The sequence below is a fragment of the Sapajus apella genome, unplaced genomic scaffold, assembly GCF_009761245.1.
Source record: "Sapajus apella isolate SASKATOON/1434 unplaced genomic scaffold, GSC_monkey_1.0 scaffold32, whole genome shotgun sequence".
NCBI lineage: Eukaryota > Metazoa > Chordata > Mammalia > Primates > Cebidae > Sapajus > Sapajus apella.
In genome coordinates, this window is record NW_022436972.1 from 12,338,061 (window position 1) to 12,352,491 (window position 14,431).

General features: G+C 37.8%; 1 protein-coding gene across 1 annotated transcript in view; it reads left to right on the plus strand.

Annotated features, from left to right (window-relative positions):
* Positions 1–14,431, plus strand: part of FREM2 (FRAS1 related extracellular matrix 2) — a 183,090-nt gene that overhangs the window by 85,722 nt on the left and 82,937 nt on the right. The window contains exons 5-6 of the mRNA XM_032294524.1: positions 9,395–9,520; positions 10,573–10,824. Coding sequence (XP_032150415.1) covers positions 9,395–9,520; positions 10,573–10,824 — 378 coding nt within the window. The remainder of the gene's footprint in view (positions 1–9,394; positions 9,521–10,572; positions 10,825–14,431) is intronic.

Below are 14,431 nucleotides of genomic sequence, written 5' to 3' on the forward strand. Positions count from 1 at the left end.
TTCCCTTCTTATGCTCTTCTCTTTTCTCTTTCTATTATATACTAAGCCTCAAATTTATTATATAGGTGAATAAAACTAAGCATTCTAAGAAAATAGTCAAGACCAATTCAGCCCCTGCATCATGTATCTGTGTACTCAACAAATGCTTATTAAACATCTACTCTGTACCAATAATGCTGCTAGGATCTAGGTAGTAGAGAAGAAGGCATACTAACCCTTGAAGTTAATTATATAATTAGGTGATCTCACTCCCCTAGATTGTTACAATTAACAATATAGAATGCTATGTGCTCTGTTAAAGAAACCAGAGCCCATAGAAGGAGCATCTATGGAGTATCCAGTCTTGAGAGAGAAGGAAATGCTTCTAGGATAGAGATTCTTAACCTCCGTGCATTAAGTTCCCTGTCAGAAATTACACAATCTTTCCTTGCTCTTTAACACATATAGATGTTAGTTAATGTTAAACATTTCCAATTCTGTTAAGGGAAAATATACAAGAGCTAAAATGTATTATTTGATATAAAGATCCCATTTTTTTTTTTTTTTACTTTGTAATTTCTACCCGGACTAAATGGAGTTTTATGTACATTTATTGGGATAAAACAACCTCAGATATAGAGGTATTTGAGTACAGATACTTAGCACAGGTATCTAAAGCCTGTAATAGTTTATGTAATTATTTAGTTTGTACACTTGAAATGTCTGCCAACTTCTGATAGAAACTGAGTCATTCTGATATTTACATGATACCAACATATGGCCAGGAATGATTAGATTAAATATTTGATCTCTGTAATCATTTCTGGTGGGCCCATGGCAGGTTGATACTACATAATATTTAATAGAAAATAAACACATTATTTTAAAAGAATGTAGGCCTTAACATTAAAGGTTAAAAACCTAATATTAATGGATACAAAGAAAGGACAAAAATGTATATTCTGAGTGAACCAAACCCATTTCATATGATAGATTTCAGATGACATAGGCTGACTACAATATGAAACCCAAACATTAATTCTTATTTTTGAAATTGTCAACATTGTCAATATTGGCATAAGAAGGTCACTGGCTAGTTGATATTTTGAGGTGAATGTGCCAAAATTTGAGGCCCAGAATTAATGAGACCGTAGTATACTGCAGATGATGACAGAAAAATGATAAAGCAGGCATGTGAGAGCTTCAACTTTAGTGACAGTCAAACTTTTTTAAAAAGCAACTATCAGTGTGAAGCATAAGTCATCATCTTAAGGCAAACAAAAAATTTCAAGCACTTGTTACAAGTATAGCACATAGTTCCTGACACTGAGTCGTGGATGTGAAGAAAAATAGTGCAAAATAAAACTTGAGTCATGAAAAATATTCTGAAAGTTTCTACATTTACAAAATAAAAACATTTAATGATTCAAACAAAGATTATCAAAAGATTCACTTTATTTATTTGTTTATTTAGAGACAGAGTCTCACTTTGTCATCCTAGCTGGAGTGCAGTGGCACAATCTTGGCTCACTGCAGCCTCTGCCTCCCAAGTTCAAGCGATTCTCCTAGCTCAGCCTTCCAAATAGCTGAGATTACAGGCGTGCACCACCATGCCTGGCTAATTTTTGTATTTTTATTGGGGACAGGGTTTCACCATGTTGGCCAGGCTGATCTCAAACTCCTGACCTCAAGTGATCCGCCCATCTCAGACTCCCAGATTGCTGGGATTATAGGCATGAGCCACCATGCCCTGCCCCAAAGATTCACTTTAATCAACAAGTTTGTATAGTACCAAAGGATAACTTTTGGCCCTCATGAAACCTTGATGTGAACTTGTAGCACTTATTATCATCTGGTTTGAGTATATTTACATTACTTTGATTTATTTCTTTTTCAAGCTCCTGTAAAAATTAGTCTATATTACTATGTCTGTCTTAGAGTAAAACAAACAAACCATAGGAATGTAAGAAAGCTGTCCAAGTTCAAATATATCAATGACAGACTCTGCTGTATTCAATACCACTTGCTGGCCAGTCTGAGGGCACCATAGTGGCCTGAAAATGTACTGGAATCTGGAATATCTTCTGAGTTGTTTTTGAACCTGCCAGATTTCTTAAAGGCAAGGAACAATCAGTACCTTCATCCATATACTACATTTTCTTTTCCTTCCTTGTTCTTTTATAGCAGATTTTTAGAAGATATTTTGTTCTATCATTATTTGGCAGAGTCTATTTTTATCCTTTGTCGGATATAATTGAGAGAAGGGGCAAAATGTACGTTCTCTTTTGAATGAAGATACAACTACTTTGTGTCTGAGAGCAAAAGTCAATTTTGCCTATGTTGTAGCACAGGCAAAAGCTAAAAATAAAAACTGCAGTAACAGATTGCAGTATGCATTGCAGTATAGTCACACAGCCTAATAAAGAATGCATTCACTTTATTCTTTCTTTCAAAATAAGGGGATAATTAAATCAATCTGGAAGCATAAAAGTAACACATGTTCATTGTCAAAAACAAATACAAGATGTTAATAATCATGGAAAATGAGAGGGGGTGAAGGAATATATGGTAACTGTGTGTACTCTCCATTCATTTGTCTCTAAAACTGCTAAAAAGAAAAAAAACAAAACAGAGGTCTACTCTCCTAATTTTCCTTTTTTTTTTTTTTTTTTTTTTGAAATGGAGTCTTGCTCTGTTGCCAGGTAGAATGCAATGGTGTGATATCTCGGCTCACTGCAGCCTCCTCCTCCCATGTTCAAGCGATTCTCCTGCCTCAGCCTTCCAAGTAGCTGGGACTACAGGCACCCACCACCATGCTGATTTTTGTATTTTTAGTAGAGGTGAGGTTTCACCAGATTGGCCAGAATGGTCTCGATCTCCTGACCAAATGATCAGCCCACCTCAGCCTCCCAAAGTGCTGGGATTACAGGCATGCATTTGCAACCTTACCACTTGGGAATAACCATTGTTAACATTTGAAAGGATGATACTGTGGTCATTTTTTTTCCCATGAGAGTTGACTATTCTATACTTTAGCCCTTAGTTTGTCTCTCAGTGAACACCCTCACAAAGAGCTGCAGTTCCAGTCCAGTGCGTTAATGGGATTTGACCTGTGTACTTTTATATTATGATATACATGTATTATATTCCATATACATATTAATATATTATATACATTATATATTTTTATACTTGTGAAGATTCATTAATATGCATATTATACATACATTATAAAATTATACATAATACTTTTATAATTGTGTATGTATACAATCATATATATACAACTTCTATGAAAATACTGGATCTTAAAAGGAATTCTCAAAATATTTGTTTCTTTTTTTTTTCTGCTTCTACTACAATGGCCCTCTCTCTACCTTAGCAGAACTTCGTATGGCTCTTTCATTACCTCAATTCAGCCTTTCGTTTTTCTCTGCTGTAAGTGATGCTCCCTCTCCCAGCTACCCTGAGCAGTCTTCTCTTAGGCAGTAGAGTGCAGTGGTTATGAGCCTGGATGGGCTCTGACACGGAGGTTCTGAGTTAAAATCCCCACATCACCACCTGCCAACCTAACTTTCAGCTTCTCACTCAACATCCGTGTACCTCAGAGGTAAAGTGAGTCATAAGAATTCTTACCTCAAGGGCTGATGAAAGGGTAAAACTAGCCAATCAGGTGAAGTGTTTAGAATAGGGCTTAGCAAATAATAAGTACTCCATGCCTATTAGCTAATAATTTTTAAGGATAATATACAAATGCCACTTTAAGGACTTTTGCACTTAAAGAGCTATGCTTACTTGAAGCAGTCTGCATAGACACTTCTATTGTATTTATAATGTGAAGTTGAAAAGGAATGTTAACTGAAAAGTCTATCCGGGGAGGCTTTCTTTGTCTCTCTGATACCCTTTTCCAGTTTCTCCCACAGCCTACATATTTCTGTTAAAGTTAGGTCAACAGAAGACCTAAACTTGATACTGGGCCTATTTACTCTCTGTCAGATCAAGTGTAGGAGTGAATTCCACAGTGAAGGGCACAGCCCGGACACTCAGCTTTCCTTGTTATTCCTAATTCAAACTTACCGGCACTGGCAAGAGGTGCTGGCTTGCTTAATCAGACCCTCAGGGGTCATCAGGTATAGGAAGAACCAAACACATTTAAAACTCAGGTACTCGAGCTTTAAATCTTAAAAAAGTTGATTAAATTAAAATCCCATATGTGGACCACTTCTGAATAACTTATTTGAAAAGAAAAACCTGGCCAGTGTGGATTAGCAGTATACAGTGTATATTATGAATAATCAACCCTATCTTAGTCAGCTCAGGCTGCTGTAACAAAGTGTCACAAACTGGAGCGGCTTAAACAACAGACATTTCTTTCTCACAGTTCTGGAAGCTGGAGAATCCAAGGCCAAGGTGCCAGTAGATTTGGTTCTTGGCAAGGGGCCTCTTTCTGGCTTGGAAATGGCTGCCTTCTCTCTGCGTCTTTCATTTCCTTGATGCATGCTCATGGAGAGAAAAATATCTCATCTTCCTCTTCTTGTAAGGACACTAATCCCATCCTGAGGGCCCCACCCTCATGACCTCACTAAAGTACCTCCCAAAGGTAGTGGTATCCCCTAATACCATTACCTTGGGGATTAGGGCTACAACATATAATGCACGACGAACATAAATATTCAGCCCATAACAAACCCTAAAGGATGAGAATAGATGGAAACATAGAGGGAAACAACATACACTGGGTCTTTCAGAGGGTAAAGGGTGGGAGGAGGAAGACAATCAGGAAAAATAACTAGTAGGCACTACGCTTGGCTTAACACCTGGGTGATTAAATAATCTGTGCAGCAAACCACCATGGCACACAATTATTTATGTAACAAACCTGCACTTATACCCCTGAACTTAAAAATAAGTTAACAAAAACCCTAATAAATCAAACTTTCTGTAATATTTCATACTAATGCCATGGAGTCCATGACCTGAAGACTACCAAAATCTAGGTGATACTAGAGGACATTTTCATAGTTAATGAAAAGAAACTCACTGAAACGAATTGAATATTTGACTTGAATTTTCAGTGATACTTGCGTATTATTTGTACTCAGGTCATGATAATTCCTATGTTGAAATTTTATATTTGGTAAAATCCTTACTTCATAAAAATAGGTGTAATTCTTGCTCTTACTAAAACTCATCTTAAAAATAAACCGACATTCTCAGCAAACTAACACAGGAACAGGAAAACCAAACACCACATGTTTTCACTCATAAGTGGAAGTTGGACAGTGAGAATACCTGGACACAGGGAGGGGAACAACCCACACCAGGGTCTGTAGATGAGGGGCAAGGGGAGGGAGAGAATTAGGACAAATGCACGTGGAGCGCTTTGGGAGGCCAAGGTAGGTGGATCACCTGAGATCAGGAGTTTGCGACCAGCCTGGCCAACATGGTAAAACCCTGTCTGTACTAAAAATACAAAAATCAGCCAGGTGTAGTGGCACACACCTATAATCTCAGCTACTCAAGAGGCTGAGGCAGAAGAATCATTTAAACCTGAAAGGTGGAGGTAGCAGTGAGCCGAGATCATGCCATTGCACTCTAGCCTGGGAGACAGAGCGAGACTCCGTTTCAAAAAAAAAAACCACAACCACCATGGCACATGTATACCTATGCAACAAACCTACACATTCTGCACTTGTATGCCAGAACTTAAAGTAAATTAAAATATATATACACACACATATATATATATACACACACACAGATATATATATATATATATATATATTTTTTTTTTTTTAAACCAAGTGCTCACCTGGGAAGGTCATATACTGAAATTGAAGTTAGCTCAGCCCCTTTGCAAGGATGACAAGCAAATCTGTGAAGCATTTCATATTTTTGCTGTCTGAGTGATGGTAAGGACCTCCCTACCCACCAAGATTGCTGATACATGAGTAAGAAAATAGAAAGTAAAACCCAGCAAAGACGTTTTTCTCCATGTCACTTATTTCCATTTAAAACAAAACTTCTTGAAGTAAATGCCTATGCCTGTTGTCACCTGTTCCCCTCCTCACACTGTCTCTTAAACCTATTTGTTCAGGCTTCGTTCCCCCTTTTCGTCACTGACAGTTCTGGTGAAAATAACCAACCTCTGGTGACTTCCATTTGCTAACTCTGAGGATCACCTCTCAGTTCTTCACTCATGTGACATGTTAGTAGCTTTTGAAACAACTGGTCACCCCTGTTTTCTTGATATGCTTTTTGTAACTGGCCTCCGGGGCCCACACTCCTCTGGGTGTCCTCATCACTAGGACTTCTTCTCAGCCTCATTGCTCGGTTTTCTGTATCTCCCTGACTTTTAAGTGCCCCATGGTGAGTCCCAAATCCATTCTCTAATTTATCTATCTATATGATTTTATTCTGACTCATGGCTCTACATACCATCAACATGTTCAGTTTAGATTTCCATTCAGACCTCTCCACTGATATCCATGATTCTATACCCAGATGGCTAATTTAACATGTCAGCTTGGATATTTAAAAGGAACCTCAATTTTAATATGTACAAATGGAACTATGGATTTCCACTCCTAAATCTGTTTCTCCTGCAGTCTTCCTCATCTCTAGAAACAGCAATTTCATCTTTCTGGTTGGTCAAGTCAACAAAACTTGGAGTTATCCTTGATTCTTCTGTTTCTTGCACATACCACAGCTGGTCCATCAGAAACTTGAATGGCTCTGCCTTTATATTCCTGCCTGCAGCCCTGTCATTCCACCTCCACTGCTACTGCCTGGTCAAAGCTTCTCTGATCGCTTGCCTGTATAGTTGTGAAATCTCCTGATCAGGCTCCTTACTTCAACTCCTGGACCTAGTGTCTCTTTATCTTACAGCAGCCACAACTTATGTTCTTAAAGAATGTCAGATTATGGCACCCTTCCTCCCATGTCCAAAGACTTCCCATGGTTTCATATTGAAAGACTGAATATGTAAACAGCCAGTAGCCAGACCAAACATTAAAACACAGCTCTGTGGCACAGACTACAGCAACCAGAAAGCCAAAGACAACTTCTTTGGCAATCAGCCCCCAGTGGTCAGGATCTGATGATGGCTTTCCTAATTTTTGTCTCCACTTGAAATTTTGGAACAACCAGACAGAGCCAGATGTGCACCTCTAACCATTGGATACTTCACTTCTAGTTAATTCACTAGAGCTTCCTCATGTCAGCAGCCTCCATTCAGGGCACTCCTGAAGCCTTCCCTTTTTTCCACTATTAGGCATTCCCACATCTCTGCCTGTCTTTGAGTCTTTATCAAAACACAGGTGACAGTGGCTGACTCCATTGCTATAGCAAGCTCTGAATAAACAGCATATGCGTGTTCTCATCCCAGCTGATCTTTGTTTATTTCCATATCTTAACAATGAGTAAAAACCAAAGTCCTTCCGATAGTCCTGATGGGCTCACGTGATCTTCCCACCACCCACCCCTTCACCACCTCTCTAGCCTCGTGTCTTATGCTCGCCTCCTTGCCCAGCACAGTGGCCTCCTGGCTGATCATTGTAAAGACTTGGTACAATCTGGCCCGAGGCCTTTTTCACTTGTCCATCCATTTACCTGGAATTCTCTTAAGTTATTCATATAGGACATTTTATTACTACCTTCCAATCTCAGCTCAAATGTGGTACTAATTCTACAGAGACATTTGTTGCAATGTTCCTTTGTGTCATCGACCCCTCCACTCAGACTATGTCCAGCCACAGCCCTCACTGTCACCTCAGCACATTTTATTTTCTTCATGTAACTTGTTGCGCCCTAATAGGCTACCTGTTTTCTTGTATACATATTTTCTTGTCCTCCCCACCTCTCAACTGTAATTAAAAGCCCCATGAGGAAAAGGATTTTGTTACTTCTGTGTCCCCTGCGCAGTGTTTGGCAAGTTGATGTCACCCAACCAATATTTGATAAATAGTTACAAAATTTTATATTCACAGATTTCTGAAAATGAGGACATTTAAAAAATTAGTATGCCAGTCACAACCCCAGGAGAAAACAAATGGCACACTTAAAATGAGTAATTTAGAAAGGATTGAATCACATGACTATTTTAGAAAGGAGAGGGCAAAGACCTGTTAACACCTAGGCATGGTAAACTGCTTTAAGGCTAATGAGAGCAGCCTCATCACCACCCCTAGGCACAGGACAGGTGAGGCTAGCTGAGCCAGAGCACAGAGGTTAGAGAGCCAGGCACTCTAACCTTTTATGGAGGGTGTGCAGCCAGCTCTGGAAACCCTGAGGGAAACCAAGGGAATAAACACCTGGCCCACTCTGCTCTTGCCCTCCAAGCTCCTTCCTGTTTTCCCCATTGGCTGACCCAACCAGGAGCCAGAGTGTAAGGGAAACATTAGATGTGGTTCCCGTTTGCCAGCCCCTGGGGCACAGCACAGGGTGGAGCAGGGTAGAGCATGGAACTCCAAGGCTATATCCACTGCTCAACAGTCTTCTATAATTATTGAAAATCATATGTTTAATTATTTTAAAAATAATCATGAAGTGTTTTCTGTGTGGGTGTGAGTCTCACTGAAACAGACTCCCAGTCAAATACCAGAGTATCTGTTTAGGGTTTACATAGTCAAACCATTGTACTAAATGGTTTTTATCATTTTACACAATAACTGCATTTTTTAAACAAATTATCCCATTTTTATCATTTAGCATGCTTTTTTACTATGTTAAAAAGAATCATTGGTAATGTTGTATATGTTATTCTGCCGGGGTGAAAGGGAACCACGGAAATACTTTTTATAGCTGATAAATAGATTTATCAATTCTAAGGAACAGCTGTTGTTTTAAAATGTTGAATGAGCAATGTATTATTGTAATTTTCATCATGAATTGTCCAAAAGGAGCACACTTTGGATGAAAAAAACAACAGAACAGACATTTCAAGATCCGAGTTACAATTCTGACATGGCCAGCCATTGACAAATGAGTTCAACTGCACAAGCTTGAGTTTCCTCATCTGTAAAGTGGGAGGTGGGACACGGTGGCTTTTGAGGTCATTTCCACCTCTCAAATTGTATTCCATTGGAAGGTGTTAATGTGTGCCAAGAGAACAAAGTTAGATTTATAAAAAACTGTGTCAGCAAGACTTACTAATTTAGAAGAAAGCAATTACTAGAGATAAAAGCCATGTTGGGTTTTGTTTTTAGATTTAAGAATTCACTGGCCCAGTGCCTACACACTTTATATCCAATTCTTTTCCCCTCTTCTTCTTCCTTTTCCTCCCACTATGTTGTTCTAAAGAATATTCAAGGAGAAAAATATCAATCATTAGAGAAATTTTAATTGTGTATGATTGTTTCAGTGGTAAGAAGCTCAAACAAATATAATAGTCCCTGCAATTGTGTTTTCGCTTTAGAATCAACTGTATTTATTCCCCAGTCCAAATACTCCATTGAAGAAGACGTTGGTGAGCTGTTCATTCCCATCAGGAGGAGCGGAGATGGGAGCCAGGAGTTAATGGTGCTCTGTTATACCCAACAAGGTAGCTCAATTTGCCAAAAACCTAAGATAAGTCCCGAAAAATATAAATGAGCCTTTTTAACATGTTGGAGCTATAACATTTTGCCACAAAGGGTATATTTATTAATTTTCCATAAATACAAAAAAAGGATTCATTTAGAAGTCTGTCTTCAGAGTTTCACCTTTGAGGAGTCCTCTTTCTGATTTCACTTGGTCGCTTACTGCAATATTCAAGGCTTTTTGGATTGCAAAGAACTACAGCCCACCCAAACCTGCTCAAGTAGAAATGTGTTACTGTTTTTTTTTTAAAAAAAAAAGAGGCAAAGTGATGCATGTCCAAGGAAAAGGAACTAATTTAAAACCAGTTTGAGACTACTTTCAAAGTAATATTAAAATGTTTGCTTTGCTCATGAGCAAGCATCCTATAGAAGGTGATTTTATGTAATGTAAAATAAAAATTAATATATAATATTCACTAGTATACTAGATACCTTTCTAGGAAATAAGTAGATTTTCTAAAAATGCAAAAGCAAAAATCATATATGCTGATATCAGAGTAGACATTTGCTAAAACTTTCATTCATGGATATATGATTTGAGGGGCAGTATAGAACAGTTATTAAAAGCCAACTTCAGGACCAGCCTTGAACTCTAGGTCCCAGAGCAAGTGGTTCAACTTCTCAAAACCTCGGTTTCCAAATGTGTAAAGCCCAGTAGAGTGGTTGAGAGGATTAAGGAGGCAAGTATGTGAAAAACGTGGCACTTTGCCCCTACATAGTAAGCTTTTGAATAGTAGGGGCTATTAATTTGTAACATTGTGTTGAGCTAAAGTTCATTGATAGAAAAGACAGGAGAGAACACTGGAAATGTAATATTCCTTACAGGTGTATAGGCTTGAGGTCATTCTCAAGTTGGCTCAAGATACTAGAGGAGTATAGAGTTGCTATGGCAATTCTAGGGGTGTTCATGTCTACTAACTGCCCATTAAAATGCTGTGTATGAAAATAATTGTGTCTGGAGATATCTTTGTCTTATGTTCTACATAAAAATCTTTTGAATCCTCTCTGCCTCCAGGAACAGCAACTGGAACTGTGCCAACTTCTGTGTTATCTTACTCTGATTACATATCCAGGCCTGAGGACCACACCAGTGTTGTCCGCTTTGACAAAGATGAACGGGAGAAACTGTGTCGGATAGTCATAATTGACGACTCCTTGTATGAGGAGGAGGAAACCTTCCATGTCCTTCTGAGCATGCCCATGGGAGGGAGAATCGGATCAGAGTTCCCAGGGGCTCAGGTTACAATCCTTCCTGACAAAGACGATGGTGAGTACTAATTTACCTGAAAATTCTTCTTACTTGGAAGATCAACACCAGGAACAACTTTCTAGATAGAAAAAATTGGAGTCTAAAACAGTGATAATATACACATTTATTTTATGTTTGGCTTTTTCATACGATTAGGTTTCAAAGTTGGCTGCATCTGTCAGTTTGTCTCCTTTGATTTAATGCTTTTAAAGGGCAAAAGTCACAACTACGTGTGTTTTTCCCCTGTGCAGTTTCTTTCACCGTGCCATTTACCATTAGGTGATTAAACTTTTAACATTTCATGGTGAAGAATTGAAATCTAATTTATTTCCTTCTTAGTTTTTTGTTTTGTTTTGCTTTTAAAAGCTTATGTTTTGTAACCTTAATCTCAGTGTTTGAAGCTTTTTCAAATAAACCTGTCAGACAAGGCTGTTAAATGAATAACTAATAAATATACAGAAAACTAAGTCCAACAGGCCACTCTGCCCCAAAATAGGAGGGAGGGAATATCCTAGATCATTCTTCCCCAGAGAAACTAAATTGCCATGAAGTAGAAATAGAGAAGGGAGCAAAATGATCTTAATCTTCCCAGTTCAAGAAACAGTTTGTACTTTTTTGTGTGGATAGAGAGAGCAAAAGGAAAGATTGTGGATACTCTTGTAAGTAAAGCAGAAAGCAGTAAACTGGCAGATGGGACTCCCTAACACTGGGCTAGTTTTCTTTCCTCCTTGAAATTTTCCTCCTGGTAGATGAAAGAGAAAGAAACTGGAGGATGAGTCTTTCAGATTGGAAAGAAGCTGGAGGCCAGTCAAAAGACCAAACTCAGGAAGTATAATCTACCAGGAAAGGTCTTTGATAGTTACATGACGAAGCGTGTGAGAGGTGAAGGTGGTAATGTGTCCTGTGAGCTTATACTCTGTGCCAGGCATGGTGCTGGCTCCCCTGTACATTCTTTAAAAAAAAAATCTTTGAGGTTTATTGGATCTTTGTATTTCTTTCAATTGTCTATATACAAATTGATTTTCTTACTGATTTATAGCAGCTGTGAGAATAATAAATATTATGCCTTTTACTGTACATTGTTAAAATTTCTTCTAGTTTCTGCCATTTGTTTTTGATTCATTTTATTTTGTTTCTTAAATTGACAAATAATTATGCATATTCATAGGATACATAATGACGTTTAGACACATATAAAATATACTGATCAGATCAGCATAATTAGCATGTCCATTATGTCAAACACGTATCATTTCTTTGTGTTGGGAACTTTCAATATCCTTATAGCTAGTTGAAAATACATAACATATTATCATTAACTAGAGTCCTCCTACAGTGGTATAGAACACCAGAACTGACTCTTCTTATCTAGCTGTAATTTTGTGTCCTTTAACTAATCACTCTCCACACCCTCCCTTTCTCCTCCCTTCCCAACTTCTGCTACCTTTGCATATGATTGTGCTTTATGATCCTAACAATTCCGTAAAATATATAACAACATCTGTTTTTTACTGACAATGTTTGAAAACACTAAAAATTAGGACTTATTTTTTCAGAGATATCAAAGAAAGCCTTGATTCTACCTTAAATTTATATAATACCCTATACGTATGAGCTGCTCTAATATTTTTAAGTTGCCTGAATTTATTAGTGTAATAAAAAGTTTTATTCCGTATTTAAATAAAGTGTAAAAATTTTATCTTAACTTTAATCTACCTTAGAGAAAGAGCTAATATTTTGAATATCAGTCTAAAAAAATCCAATAGTCCATGCTAAATGCCTATCTACTCTTTAGATAACCTATCAGTTGTTACAGGTAGAAAAAGGTAGATTTAATCTAAAATTTAAAAATGTAATTCATGTTGACTTTAGTTCAGTTTGTTTTGTTGGCAAAAAATCTTTCCTGTATGATTGCTATTGTATGCACATGCAGAAAAAAACACAAAGGTACAGAAAAAAACATTTATTAGGTGCCAGGCATTTTCATAAATGTATCTCTAAATCTGCAAATTGAAGGATGATGCCATTATATCTATTTTACAGATGACAAAACTGACACTTAGAGAGACTAGTTGGTTAATTTGAACTTACAAAGCCAGTATAGAGCAAAGCCAGTATCATGGCACCCAAATCATGACCTTTCCATGCTATCACTCCACCTTTAAAACACGTCTCCAGTGGTGAGGAGGTGGAGGAACCATTGGTATGGTCCTATCATATAATAGTCATAGAACATTTTACTATTGTCGGTGTCTTATCAGAGTTTCACAATCCACTGGTGTAGACAAGGCAAGTGGCATTATAAGTAGGGTAGTGAAAGGCCAGAACATTATTAACCCCAGAACACAGGGCTGGTAAATTTGGGTGCTATGGACTTTGATTTCGAGGCTACAGAGTACCATGCAAACATTAGACCAGAAGTTTGTCAGGAATGCTCCTTCTTCATTCACCCAACCACTATGTAATAAATCAGAAGTCCTGTGTATACTGCTCTGTTTTCTCCCATCTGTCATTTACCTTCCACTTCTAACATTTTCATCTCGGATGTAGATTATAAACAAACTTCTCACAGGTCCCACAGCCTCATATCTCTTTCTACCCACACCTTGGTTTCCATTGCCACCAATTTAATCTTTCCTAACCTCTTACCACACCTTTCCTCAGCACAAAACCCAAAAGTGTTGACAGTAAACTTTCCCATCAAAAGGAAGATAGGCACCTTCCACTTTCCCCAATCAAAAGCCAGTAATGCACTAAAAAGAAAAAAATAAGTAAGTGTGGTTTAATCTCTTCTGGTGGTGTAATGATTGAGAAACTTATAAAGATTAAAGTTATTTCCTAATTAAGAGAAATATTTATTATGTTATTCAGCAAACATTACAATTCTTAAAAATGCAATAATCAATCCAGTCACAGGATAAGGAAAAGGAGGAAGAAAAGGGGAGGAACAAAGGAGGTGGTACAGGGAGGATGGGCCTCATGAGAGCAAATCAAAGACAGACTGAGGAGTAAGAACAGGACGGACCAAGAAATTAAGGAAGAAAATGAAAGCACATCATATGTAAGGAGGAAGAGAAGGATAGTACTGAAAAGAGATGAGACCAAGTCCATTAGGACCTCTACTGTGGATAAACCTCTACTCTGTCATATCCTGGCACTCATTTAGGGGGTTATTTTCTTTCATTACAGTTACTTGAAATAGCACTAGCAAAATAAACCCAGTTTACAGCTCTTTGACTACCATGTTTTCAAGTCTTCAGAAGCTCACAGTGAGATCATTGTAACTTACCAGAGGGAATTATTCCTTGGACTACTTAACACAGCAGATGGTACAAGCTTAACTTGAGGCTTAATCTTCTCCACCCTGAGATTAAAGTTGCAGTTATCCAGTTTAACATTCCATTCAATAAGAAATTTAATAAGAAATAAGTTTGGGGTGGCTTATCTATTAATATTATACTTTATCCAGGGCTGCTTCCCCACAGAATCCTTTTGGCTGAATGTTTCAGAGACTATCTTTCTAACTAAATGATGATTTATAGCACTTTAGTAAAAAAATACTCTCAGAAGATCTTCTGTTACTTAAGAAATGGCTACGATATCAAATGTCAACTCTTTATAGAAT